This window comes from Mya arenaria, chromosome 8 (genome assembly GCF_026914265.1).
Source record: "Mya arenaria isolate MELC-2E11 chromosome 8, ASM2691426v1".
NCBI classification, from domain to species: Eukaryota; Metazoa; Mollusca; class Bivalvia; order Myida; family Myidae; genus Mya; species Mya arenaria.
The window spans coordinates 58,976,813-58,991,423 of NC_069129.1; the positions used below are offsets into that span (position 1 = coordinate 58,976,813).

Consider the following 14,611-nt stretch of genomic DNA (forward strand, 5'->3'; position numbering starts at 1 on the left):
TGTGGCCTAAAGAACAATACATGACAAGACTGACCATCCATGAATTGACAGACTACCAATGTACTTAATTAGTTATAAAGTAAGAACAGCCATTCATGGTATGTGAATTTTAAAATCATTTCAAATGAATAATCACAACATTGAGTTGAAAAGTAATGACAGCAATTGAAGTCATATCATTTCAGGAATTCCAATAAATTTCGAAAAGAGTAGTAATGTTTGAAAAGTTGAATAATTTTTACAGGGAGTGATTTTAGAATCAAAGTATACAGATCATAAAAATGTCTTCTGAATGTAACATGTTAAATCATTGATGTGTTGAAATTTGAAACTTTCCAATCATAATCAAATGATTAGTTACTAAGTGATAAGTTAACGTTGTTATATGTATAAACAATTAAAATTGGTAAGCGGGGCACAGCCCGGCATCCAATTAACTGTTTAGAAGATTAAACTCGCTCATGGTTTGTAAAATGGACTCTTTTAATCACAAAATAAATTGTGGCAAATCATAAGGAGTGTTAAAACAAAAATACTAAAAGCTGGAACCCTTCAACAAATGTCTTTGATAACCACAATTTTTAAGAGCGGTTGAAAATTAATAAAGGCTGTTGCATGATTGGTTGATTGACATAATCACGTTAGTTTATCAATGTATCCTTAACAGGTCAACATATCCAGCACTTTGGTTAAAGTCCCGGGGGCCGTGTGGACTAGCCGGCTGTTTTCTACTGTTTTCTTGACTATACCGGCGAGGGTTTCAACTCCACTAAAACCAGAATACTTTTTGTTATGTTATGACTATATTTTTTGCAATTTCGATATCATAGATAGAGTAATGATAAAATAAGTGTTTTCAATGCATTACAGTGAAAACTAATTTTTTGGTCCAAAAACATGAGTCACTTAAAAAAGCTTACTTATTTTAAATTGTGAAGTGCCTGTTTATAAGCCAGCCTGCATACGTTATTAAATATGGATTTGTCCGGCAATCCCATTGGCAAAAGCATGCGCCTGAACACTAAAAAACTTCAGTTTGACATATTTAATAATTAATTATTTAGAATGGCTTTTATAAAAAAAATAACCGCCAATCTCCATTAAGTCATAGGTTTATTTTTGAGCAGTTCAAGCACAAATCCTGGAATTTGGATCTTTAGAGAGGCGTGCACCTTTTATGGCTCACATAAAAATAACTGCCAAATTTCTGTGCACTTTTCATCATGACATGCCTTATATTATTAAATTAAGCAAAACTGATTAATAATCATCAGTCGGAATACATACTATTTATTCATCCATGTTTAGTACAAACATTATATGGATAAATCTAATTTCTTATATAATTAAATCGTACTTTAATATGACGATCATTCATAATAATAAATAACCCTGCTTTTAGTAAAAAGTTTGAAACGACTTATATAAATCTACCTGAATCAGTTTAAAATCATATGCAACTGTATTTAGACATAACTTAGGATTGATTTTGGATGTGTAAAAAATGATCACTTACGCAGGCATCATCAAACATCAGACTCCATATACATAGACTAATAAAAATCAAAGCTCAAATAACTTTTACAAAATAACTCGAACAAAATATCAAGATAATATTCATAATCAACAATACTACACGTCTTATGAAATAGCATATCAATTATCAACAAACACAGACAAAAACAAAGCCTCTTTACCTGTTTACATGTTTCTCCACGTTAGCCAGATCCCTCTGAGCCTTGGTCTCGTGCCTGTTGTATATATTCGTCTCAGTACTGGGCCCAGGGTTGGGATTCAAACTCGTGTAGTCATCGTCCCGTCTCTCCTCTTTCAGCTGTTTCTTGGCTTTCAACTTTTCCAGCAAGTCCTTGACCTTGACCTTTTGTGCCTTATCTTGCTCAGTGACTTTTGTCATCGACGGGTCATCCATATTAGTTGTCTGCGTGCTGTCAAACAGTTGGGTGCATGGACTATTCGGGGAATCGGACGATGTGTTATGTTCTGTGTTAGACATAAAAATAGATTGTGGAGTTTAAATTCGTATAATTCTGGAGTTGAATTTATGCTTTTATTTTTGTAGATTCATTATCTAATCGTATTGCTTTTAGCAGTTTGCTGGAATTTTATCATTCTCATCATCCGAAAAGTGTCAAGTAAGAACACTTATAGTATCTCCCAGATCAGTTTTCTTCACTTTAATTTAATTGGCGTATTTGAGCTAATTCTATCAATGACTGGAGACGGTGTTTGCTTTGACACTTGACGTATTTTAATAGGACGTATTTATTATAATATAAAATGCTGAAATTCGTTGTTTCACAGCTGTCGAAATACTGAAAATTTAAGGTTTGGTATACGATAACAAAAAAACATTAGCTCAATGAGCTATTTTCCGGCATGAATAACAATCATACATTACATATTAATGAGCTTTTAAATTTAAAGGATATAGTTTAAAATATGTACATATATTGGAACAAGAATTCACAAAAGCTGTTCCTTATTACATTCATACATAGTATTGCAAAGGTTAAGATGGATTTGAGCACTGAACATAGTGATTACACCAACTAGTTTTCCCGGCTGAACGGGCAATCCTCACGCGCACGGTTCCCTTAGGCCAGAGTTTTTTATCTTTAGATTTACGGGAGATTTTTCAAAAAGTTGGGTAAGGAGGAGGAAATAAAAATAAAAATAAAATGTCCCAAAGGAGATTCTGATGTGAACAGTATTTGACCAATTTAAAGTGTTTATTTATTTTTAATGCACATTGACAAGAACAACACCTTTTTTCAGATGCAGAACGATGATCTCCGACGTGAAGGGACTGTTTGATGGGCACCCAGCCCTGTCCCTTCCAAGGGAGCAGGCATGGAGGTTTGTAAAGAAATCCTGTCTTCGTAATCCTACAAAAATGTATTAATTTCACCTTTGTTAGTCTAAGATGTTTGTCATTTTCTCTAAAAGCAACAATAATAGTTATTTCGTGTTCATTCTTCAGAAAACTGGTAATAACAATATTATAGATTTTAAAATATTCATGATATTGTTTTCCTCACATGCCAAGATGGTTGAAACAATATTTATCATATTAACTTCATCAAACAATATTTAAATATCCCGGTAATATTACCCTGATACATGTTAGATGTTCAGCCTCACACGCTTTGCTGTTATTGACGTCGTTTGCGATAGGTATCAATGTTGTATCATGAAGGATCACGTGATCAAAATGGACCAGCCAACATTATTATTGTAAAATAAAACTATAAAATATGTTTGATAAAAAAATAACCTTCATAAACAAACAAATGTATAAACTGATTAAAGAAAAAGGAAACATCAAGATACCGTTGTCTTATACCGTTATTACAACTATTGTGCAAATATAATTGATATTTAATAATTTGTCCTCAAACTCGTAGGCTACGGATGTTTTATATCTTGGTTTACGAACCTTAGGACCCGATTCATCAAACCTCAGAAAAAAACGTTTTAAACGTGTGTAAATCATAGTTTGGTAAAGGTCCATGACATTATCAATGATTTAATTCTTAGATTTTTGCTCACATTGGAGTAGGGATATCAACAACACATATTGTTGAACCTTTAATTATAGATATTTATTGTAAAAACTAATAAATAAATAAAAAAATAAATAATAAATATATAATAAAAATGTCGAATCGAACTTTTGATATCAATATGGTCTGGGACCTCTTCCGGATAATGATATATGGTCGACTTACGGACCTTCAGATCAATGTCGTGATAACCTTAAGCTAACATTCAGCTGAATATCGGTTTCCGATCGATATATGAAAAACGCTAAGGCCTAGAGACCTTGAACTTTGTAGAGATCCCTAAAACATGACCAGTACCTTAACTATTGTTATGTCAGTTGGTCAAAGGTCGAGGTCGTGGTGACCTTAAGCTTAAAATCCTATGTCGTTCAATAACTGAAGAATGCTTATATCTACATACATAAAACTTGGTATCCTGATTTAATGCATCTGCTACTTTTTATTCATGTTTCAAAAACATTTGCGACGTCTTTGATTCTTTGCCTCAATATTAGTCTTGTGATCACTTCAAATGTATACAGGCAAGAGCTAGCTGACGTTGAGAAGGGACTGACGTTCCCCAAGACGGTGATAGCTGTGGTAGGGAACACAGGAGAGGGAAAGTCCAGCCTGATGAACGCAGTGCTCGACCATGGCAATGTCCTGCCTACTTCCGGCCTGCGGGCGTGTACAGCTGTCGTGGTAGAGGTTGATCAGAATACAACTAGCAACAGTTTCGAGGCAGATATCGAGTTACTACAGAGCAGGGTATTTAAAGTATTTATTTTGACAAATTTTGGATTGTTTGTAACTCAAATAGATTGCCGCCAAAGTAATAATTGCAATATGTCGAAATCATTTAGTGGAGGTTTACCATGCAATCTATTAGAATAATGCAATCAAGTGTTTATATTTATTTACCAAATATAATCCTATTATTGATAACATATTATTTGATTGAGAACTGGCGACTGGTCAATTACCTGCTTATTTAGTTGTATATAATATTCAAGCAATCAATGCCGGGCAATAAGAACAAATAGGAATGAAGTTCAGGGTTATGAGCTTTTAACATCAGACCATCATACGATTGTAAATGGTGTTGTTTTTTGCTGGATATTTACATTTAAAATGGTGCGAAATTCTGGTGGTATAAATGACGTTGGAAACAAGAGCCAAAGCCACTATACTCAGAGCCCTTCATAATCAACGTATTTACAGATTTTCACGATTGGTATTTTTGGTCTATTGTCATCCCTGATTTAAAGGAAAAACATGAACATTTTATTTGATGAAGATACATGTCATAACATGTGAACGTCTGTTACATTATAACTTAACTAAATCTAACGGTAAAATGTGTTTTAGGAATGGTTTGACGAGCTACAGATACTGCTGAAAGAGTTACAGGACGACACAAACAAGAAGAATGATGCGTCCGCCTCCTACTGCAAGGTGAAGGCCGTGTATGGTCGGATTGGCTCATTCGAGATCCTGTCTGAAATAACCGACGTTACCAACATGCTTGGCAGCATTATTCACATCCAGGAAAATGACGTGAGTAAAATAATGAGGATGATGAAAATGCAAATCTAAAATGTGCAGTATACCCAAAGTGATTTGAAGTTGCGTGCAGTTGAGTGCACTAATTAAACCTTTTAATATGTTGAAACTAGTAACTTGTTAATGGACATTCACTGTATATTCTTGTACATCTTAGAATACAATCATATATGCCATCACATATTTTAGCCCGAGGAATTCCGCCTCCAAATAGAAAAGTACATTGCGAATCTGGACTCACGTACCGGAGGTCAATACTGGCCGATAGTGAAGCACGTAAGACTACGAATGCCCCATTGTGATGTGTGCAGTAGTGGGACCACACTGTTTCAACCATCTTGGCATGTGAGGAAAACAATATCATGAATATTTTAAAATCTATAATATTGTTATTACCAGTTTTCTGAAGAATGAACACGAAATAACTATTATTGTTGCTTTTAGAGAAAATGACAAACATCTTAGACTAACAAAGGTGAAATTAATACATTTTTGTAGGATTACGAAGACAGGATTTCTTTACAAACCTCCATGCCTGCTCCCTTGGAAGGGACAGGGCTGGGTGCCCATCAAACAGTCCCTTCACGTCGGAGATCATCGTTCTGCATCTGAAAAAAGGTGTTGTTCTTGTCAATGTGCATTAAAAATAAATAAACACTTTAAATTGGTCAAATACTGTTCACATCAGAATTAATAAAAATCAAAGCTCAAATAACTTTTACAAAATAACTCGAACAAAATATCAAGATAATATTCATAATCAACAATACTACACGTCTTATGAAATAGCATATCAATTATCAACAAACACAGACAAAAACAAAGCCTCTTTACCTGTTTACATGTTTCTCCACGTTAGCCAGATCCCTCTGAGCCTTGGTCTCGTGCCTGTTGTATATATTCGTCTCAGTACTGGGCCCAGGGTTGGGATTCAAACTCGTGTAGTCATCGTCCCGTCTCTCCTCTTTCAGCTGTTTCTTGGCTTTCAACTTTTCCAGCAAGTCCTTGACCTTGACCTTTTGTGCCTTATCTTGCTCAGTGACTTTTGTCATCGACGGGTCATCCATATTAGTTGTCTGCGTGCTGTCAAACAGTTGGGTGCATGGACTATTCGGGGAATCGGACGATGTGTTATGTTCTGTGTTAGACATAAAAATAGATTGTGGAGTTTAAATTCGTATAATTCTGGAGTTGAATTTATGCTTTTATTTTTGTAGATTCATTATCTAATCGTATTGCTTTTAGCAGTTTGCTGGAATTTTATCATTCTCATCATCCGAAAAGTGTCAAGTAAGAACACTTATAGTATCTCCCAGATCAGTTTTCTTCACTTTAATTTAATTGGCGTATTTGAGCTAATTCTATCAATGACTGGAGACGGTGTTTGCTTTGACACTTGACGTATTTTAATAGGACGTATTTATTATAATATAAAATGCTGAAATTCGTTGTTTCACAGCTGTCGAAATACTGAAAATTTAAGGTTTGGTATACGATAACAAAAAAACATTAGCTCAATGAGCTATTTTCCGGCATGAATAACAATCATACATTACATATTAATGAGCTTTTAAATTTAAAGGATATAGTTTAAAATATGTACATATATTGGAACAAGAATTCACAAAAGCTGTTCCTTATTACATTCATACATAGTATTGCAAAGGTTAAGATGGATTTGAGCACTGAACATAGTGATTACACCAACTAGTTTTCCCGGCTGAACGGGCAATCCTCACGCGCACGGTTCCCTTAGGCCAGAGTTTTTTATCTTTAGATTTACGGGAGATTTTTCAAAAAGTTGGGTAAGGAGGAGGAAATAAAAATAAAAATAAAATGTCCCAAAGGAGAAATAAATAAAAATAAAACGGATTTTTCTCCGATTTTTTTGATTTTTTAAATCTTCTTATATCATGAAGACAAAACACACCTTGCTTGTGTCAGCTATTTCATAGGCTGAAAAAAGGGTGATAGATCACCATAAAGTTTCAAAAGCATAATTAAAAGATCCTTTTAATGACTGAAAATATTGACCTCAACACTGTGAGTTCAAGTGCTCATTGAAATTAATTGTATATATTTGTTCGAATGCATCTATGCATATGAGGTGCATATATTATCAACCCATGGATTTTATGAAACATGTCAGTGTAATAAAGAAGTTTAAATGGCCAATTCTAACATTTTGCCCACAATATAAGCATATATCCTTTCCATTGTGAAGTAATCAAACATTGAACACAGTTTCAGACATGGTATAATAAGGAGGTCAAATGTGTTTTTCTGTCTTTAACGAAATAGCACCGTGACAATTTACCGTGATGTGGTATATATAGAAAATATAACCAAAAAAAGTAGAAGCCCTGATGGAAATTCCTCTTCACTTCAAAGTTTGACAGGGCTTACGGATACACAGACAGTCAAAATCTACATTTATGTACTTCACCAAAGAAAATTCGGGAGCATTAAGATAAATTTTACAAGTGTTATATGTTTCAAAAAACCAGGTCTAAGAACTGATTTTAGAATCAGTCCTGAAAAATATCCTTCTAATTCCAGCTATGCCCGTTGGCAATGAGTTTTACTTCCTGCTCTGATTGCCAGATATCGTATGTTCAGATTTGTTCTGTTTTATCGGAAACACACACCACATGTATGTTATTATTACATCATTTTCAGTATTCTATAACGATTTAAATTCTAAATCATTATTAAACTAATTAACAACTACGAATATCACGATACCTTGTGTTTTTCTCTTCAAATATGTGATCGTGAAGCAGTGTGTTCAATGCTCCTCAGAGTCAAATTCAGAAAAAATATCCATTTTGACTATGATGAACACGATATCATTTTGCAGTTTGTGTTTGTCAGAAGCTATACATTTTTGCGCTGTAATCCATTTCATCCTTGTTAATATACGACGTGCGCCAACGACTTTTAATAGACAATACAACCCACGAATTTCTGTCTCCTTATTTTGACCGGAAGTTTCGCAATCATTCCACGAAACGCGAACAACATACTAAATCTACAAAAAAATCACAATAAACACGCTCTAACTTCACCACGGTTTGATTTAAATAATGAAACATAAACATCGGAACGTTTTTGAAGTAAAACATTTCTATATAGCTGCAGAAATTGTGAGAAATAAGGGACATGACAAAAAGTACTTTCACTTTTGACAGGACGTTGTTATGGTAACGGGTACCTGTTCTGTTTCCCCGCGTATTTCCGACTGGTTTACGTGGTTTGTGCGGTATAACATGGTTAAAAAGACCGATAATGAATGACAATTGGTACACCAGTTGGTTCTGATATATGGGTTATAGAACACTAATTTTATTTTTTTCTTAACATTGGAGCAACGTTCGTCGGAAAAAATAAAAATAAAACTACGAAAATGAATTTTATTTTTATTTGGGTTTTGCAATATTTAGGTACGGCGCTCCCGTAAATCTAAAGATATAAAAACTCTGGCCTTAGTTGACATACCACTGCTAAATGGTTAGTTCTTTTAAGAGCGTAACTTAAAAGATTATCGAAAACATTTAAATAGCAAAATTGTTGGTAGTATCATATACATGGGAAATAACACCATGGTACATTGATGTGCATTTGGTAAAAATGTTATAATTAATGTAGCTTGAAAGGAAATATCTTTTACTAAGAGGAGGTTTTGTATTTATCATCTAATTTAAAAACAACTATATTTTGCTGATATTATCAGAAACAACTTACTTATCGTACATAGGCATGGTTTCTCCCGTGATTACGTCAATCCCTACCCACAGGTAACCACACAAACCTCTGCCCGGCAACTGTTCTGACAATATCAGCACCTACCACTGTGTAAGAATGTAAAAATGTTGGTATATGTTATACGACCCTTTAACACAATAGAGTATGAACCCCAGCCGTACCAACCCCTTTGCATACTCTATTGTGTATATTTATGAACATAAAAGTGTTTTACGGTTTATCTATTTTCCGGAAATTCCACCGACATCCTTCACCTTTTTTTTGGGGGGGGGGGGGGGAGACGAAAACAACAGTTCAAACATAAATACGATGTTAAATTATCGTTTAAATATTTTTTGAGGTGTTTGTTGTTTTAAAGACAAAACAAACTACCCGGAATATTCACAACACAATTTAAAGATTAACTGATGATTTTGTAACCCACTACTCAAACTTTGTTTACAACATAGCGTGGTCTCACTCAACACCAACGACATGTCTTCAAACGAATCAGATTGGTCTCTGTTGGATTACAGAATACCCGTGTATCTTGAAACAACTTCTAGAACTAAGAAAAATGATTTTATCCACTGATTATCAACAATTGTTTTGCTAACACGTTCAACCTTTCAAATTGCATTCAATAAATGGTGGCGTAGTAATTTGGTCATGTTTTCATGCCCCGTTTAATTTAAAGAGCTTTCGGGAATTAACTGTTATTATTTGGAACATAGATGCATTAATAAAAAATCATTGCTTTATGGTCATAAAATATTTGTGCTAACATACGAGTAAATCCTAAACCATAAAAAATATCGGAGAATTTTTCTCCACGAGAAATCAGCTATTTTGCGTGAGGGGCGTCCCACGGGTTGCGTCGTAGAAATCACTCTTTTCAAAAAGGAAGTATTTAGAAAACAAGTACAAATTAAAGGACAAGTACAAGAATAAAGGAACCAAGCATTTGTTGATTTCAGTATGCCTCCGATTTAACACCCCCAATAATTTATTTGCTAGCTACGCAATTGCACTTGAATCTCAATTCCGCCCCGATGACAACGACGATTTATTCATAAATGCTATGGTACAGTGGTTTATGATAGTACAACAGGGTTATCCTTTACAGACACTTAAAGAACTGTTTTCGATACCGACTATTGAAAATTGTTTCTGGTTCTCATGATGTGACGCATTCTTGTACATTCCTAGATACGTTTAGAACAATAGACGATTAATTCATATTGCTCTTACAATAATATTCTTCCCATTTATGTATAGAGCTGCTGTAATTACTGTGCCATTGTTTCGATAACAAGGATTTGTGTTCAAATGCTAAAGGATATAATTATGCTACAATACTTAGGTTAGTGTTTCCTGGAAATTTGGCGGATCTTTGGTTCGATGCCCTCCACGTCGTAGTAAAAACAGTTTTTGTTTTAACAGGGGGTACACGTATTCCGAACTGCAACGGTTTAAGTAAGGTTTTGGAGTCTAATATGCAAGATGGCGGAGAAACAATGACAAAATAGGATTTTCGGGACCTGTTTTCGCCTGGTAAGTAGTATAAAGTATATAATTCCAAAATATCATGACGCACATTCGGCTCTACAATTACCATGCTTCTCTCGGCCTTCATTTCATGCTTCTAGGTTACGGAATAAAAAAGTTATTGAAGGAAAACCTTCGGCCAGTATGTTGTTTACAACTGTGGGAAGCGAACATTTGATACTTTTAAGGATGTTCAAACACTTGTTTGCAATGTTTTATTTCCTTTGCTGTACAAGAGCCTTCATGGTCATTTCATTTTTGGTTTAACCACCTAAATGTGTGGTTTATAAATGAAAACAAATTGTGTTGCAAATTTTACTTGTGACAAACTTTCATAATATTATGACAAACGTTCCATAATATTATACTACCACGTGTTGAACACTATAAAATATTTTTAAAGCTATTTATTTGTGTATTGTTTACTGTCGATTTTTTTTCACATTTATTAGTACTTATAACAAACTGATAAAAAATAGAAATTAAAACAAACTATAATAAAAAAAACTTAAAAAAGTATCTGTAAAAGGTTTCGGTACCACAAATATGTCAAATGCCTGGTGACCCCATGGGATAGGCAATCTTAGCAACACAGTGATTGGATATTTTTATATTTGCTATTTCACAATGGTCACATGAAAAGAACCAGTAATCAAATGAAAATACTGTTTATCATTAACAATGGGATTTAAACGTCATGCTTCTATTGGTAGGGCCAACGATATGCCGAGATACATAAAAAACCATCACTGAGTGAATACAGCTCTAGAAAACGGGAAACGGACAGTCCCTGTACCAGGCAATTCAACTTCAACAACTCGAATTGGAAGGATTGCAGAACTGCGGTAATACAAATGCATAATTACCATAGAGAATATCTCATAAACATGCCATTTGCTTTTAAATAATTTTTGGATATATACCTTATTGTAAATAATTGAGAACTCTTCATAAACTTTGACATACATTTTGTATGATGACACATTTTATGTTTTGTAAAATAAATGCTTTAATTTGACCATTTGTTCTGAGCTGAGAAGTTGAATTAATTCTTAAATTGATTCTGATAAGTACAAAACGTGTTAAGACAACAAACCTCACTTCAGTTTAACCTTCCTTTTCTTTAAAGAGACAAAGTCGGGTTTTCGCACAGAAAGTTTGATTGGGGTTGCAACAGATACGTCTGACGCTATATCATGAATATCGTATTTAAGACATTTCGAGCTTCTGTTTGGTGTGAAACTGAAACTCTTTCGGGGTGTGACGGTAACTCGAAATTTCTTGAATTGCCTGGTACAGGGACTGTCCGTTTCCCGTTTTCTAGAGCTGTATTCACTCAGTGATGGTTTTTTATGTATCTCGGCATATCGTTGGCCCTACCAATAGAAGCATGACGTTTAAATCCCATTGTTAATGATAAACAGTATTTTCATTTGATTACTGGTTCTTTTCATGTGACCATTGTGAAATAGCAAATATAAAAATATCCAATCACTGTGTTGCTAAGATTGCCTATCCCATGGGGTCACCAGGCATTTGACATATTTGTGGTACCGAAACCTTTTACAGATACTTTTTTAAGTTTTTTTTATTATAGTTTGTTTTAATTTCTATTTTTTATCAGTTTGTTATAAGTACTAATAAATGTGAAAAAAAATCGACAGTAAACAATACACAAATAAATAGCTTTAAAAATATTTTATAGTGTTCAACACGTGGTAGTATAATATTATGGAACGTTTGTCATAATATTATGAAAGTTTGTCACAAGTAAAATTTGCAACACAATTTGTTTTCATTTATAAACCACACATTTAGGTGGTTAAACCAAAAATGAAATGACCATGAAGGCTCTTGTACAGCAAAGGAAATAAAACATTGCAAACAAGTGTTTGAACATCCTTAAAAGTATCAAATGTTCGCTTCCCACAGTTGTAAACAACATACTGGCCGAAGGTTTTCCTTCAATAACTTTTTTATTCCGTAACCTAGAAGCATGAAATGAAGGCCGAGAGAAGCATGGTAATTGTAGAGCCGAATGTGCGTCATGATATTTTGGAATTATATACTTTATACTACTTACCAGGCGAAAACAGGTCCCGAAAATCCTATTTTGTCATTGTTTCTCCGCCATCTTGCATATTAGACTCCAAAACCTTACTTAAACCGTTGCAGTTCGGAATACGTGTACCCCCTGTTAAAACAAAAACTGTTTTTACTACGACGTGGAGGGCATCGAACCAAAGATCCGCCAAATTTCCAGGAAACACTAACCTAAGTATTGTAGCATAATTATATCCTTTAGCATTTGAACACAAATCCTTGTTATCGAAACAATGGCACAGTAATTACAGCAGCTCTATACATAAATGGGAAGAATATTATTGTAAGAGCAATATGAATTAATCGTCTATTGTTCTAAACGTATCTAGGAATGTACAAGAATGCGTCACATCATGAGAACCAGAAACAATTTTCAATAGTCGGTATCGAAAACAGTTCTTTAAGTGTCTGTAAAGGATAACCCTGTTGTACTATCATAAACCACTGTACCATAGCATTTATGAATAAATCGTCGTTGTCATCGGGGCGGAATTGAGATTCAAGTGCAATTGCGTAGCTAGCAAATAAATTATTGGGGGTGTTAAATCGGAGGCATACTGAAATCAACAAATGCTTGGTTCCTTTATTCTTGTACTTGTCCTTTAATTTGTACTTGTTTTCTAAATACTTCCTTTTTGAAAAGAGTGATTTCTACGACGCAACCCGTGGGACGCCCCTCACGCAAAATAGCTGATTTCTCGTGGAGAAAAATTCTCCGATATTTTTTATGGTTTAGGATTTACTCGTATGTTAGCACAAATATTTTATGACCATAAAGCAATGATTTTTTATTAATGCATCTATGTTCCAAATAATAACAGTTAATTCCCGAAAGCTCTTTAAATTAAACGGGGCATGAAAACATGACCAAATTACTACGCCACCATTTATTGAATGCAATTTGAAAGGTTGAACGTGTTAGCAAAACAATTGTTGATAATCAGTGGATAAAATCATTTTTCTTAGTTCTAGAAGTTGTTTCAAGATACACGGGTATTCTGTAATCCAACAGAGACCAATCTGATTCGTTTGAAGACATGTCGTTGGTGTTGAGTGAGACCACGCTATGTTGTAAACAAAGTTTGAGTAGTGGGTTACAAAATCATCAGTTAATCTTTAAATTGTGTTGTGAATATTCCGGGTAGTTTGTTTTGTCTTTAAAACAACAAACACCTCAAAAAATATTTAAACGATAATTTAACATCGTATTTATGTTTGAACTGTTGTTTTCGTCTCCCCCCCCCCCCCCCCCCCCCCAAAAAAAAGGTGAAGGATGTCGGTGGAATTTCCGGAAAATAGATAAACCGTAAAACACTTTTATGTTCATAAATATACACAATAGAGTATGCAAAGGGGTTGGTACGGCTGGGGTTCATACTCTATTGTGTTAAAGGGTCGTATAACATATACCAACATTTTTACATTCTTACACAGTGGTAGGTGCTGATATTGTCAGAACAGTTGCCGGGCAGAGGTTTGTGTGGTTACCTGTGGGTAGGGATTGACGTAATCACGGGAGAAACCATGCCTATGTACGATAAGTAAGTTGTTTCTGATAATATCAGCAAAATATAGTTGTTTTTAAATTAGATGATAAATACAAAACCTCCTCTTAGTAAAAGATATTTCCTTTCAAGCTACATTAATTATAACATTTTTACCAAATGCACATCAATGTACCATGGTGTTATTTCCCATGTATATGATACTACCAACAATTTTGCTATTTAAATGTTTTCGATAATCTTTTAAGTTACGCTCTTAAAAGAACTAACCATTTAGCAGTGGTATGTCAACTAAGGCCAGAGTTTTTATATCTTTAGATTTACGGGAGCGCCGTACCTAAATATTGCAAAACCCAAATAAAAATAAAATTCATTTTCGTAGTTTTATTTTTATTTTTTCCGACGAACGTTGCTCCAATGTTAAGAAAAAAATAAAATTAGTGTTCTATAACCCATATATCAGAACCAACTGGTGTACCAATTGTCATTCATTATCGGTCTTTTTAACCATGTTATACCGCACAAACCACGTAAACCAGTCGGAAATACGCGGGGAAACAGAACAGGTACCCGTTACCATAACAA

General features: G+C 34.3%; 2 protein-coding genes across 5 annotated transcripts in view; one reads left to right on the forward strand and one right to left on the reverse strand.

Annotated features, from left to right (window-relative positions):
- LOC128243073 (uncharacterized) overlaps nucleotides 1-14,611 on the forward strand; it is a 51,302-nt gene that overhangs the window by 12,958 nt on the left and 23,733 nt on the right. For 2 of the 4 annotated variants that reach the window (XM_052960575.1, XM_052960577.1), the window contains exons 2-4: nucleotides 10,314-10,424; nucleotides 11,132-11,263; nucleotides 13,956-14,062. The exons of 1 other annotated variant lie outside the window; for it this stretch is intronic. The gene's annotated coding sequence lies outside the window, so the exon portion shown is untranslated. Of the gene's footprint in view, nucleotides 1-5,315; nucleotides 5,403-10,313; nucleotides 10,425-11,131; nucleotides 11,264-13,955; nucleotides 14,063-14,611 lie in introns of those variants that run through there. One more of the 4 variants, XM_052960578.1, reaches the window with a different exon arrangement.
- On the reverse strand, nucleotides 5,608-8,968 carry LOC128244395 (uncharacterized). Its single transcript, XM_052962405.1, has 3 exons — nucleotides 8,871-8,968; nucleotides 5,961-6,264; nucleotides 5,608-5,734 (listed from the first exon to the last, which is right to left on the reverse strand). The coding sequence occupies exons 2-3, from the start codon at nucleotides 6,191-6,193 to the stop codon at nucleotides 5,608-5,610; spliced, it is 360 nt and encodes a 119-aa protein (XP_052818365.1). The 5' UTR covers nucleotides 6,194-6,264; nucleotides 8,871-8,968.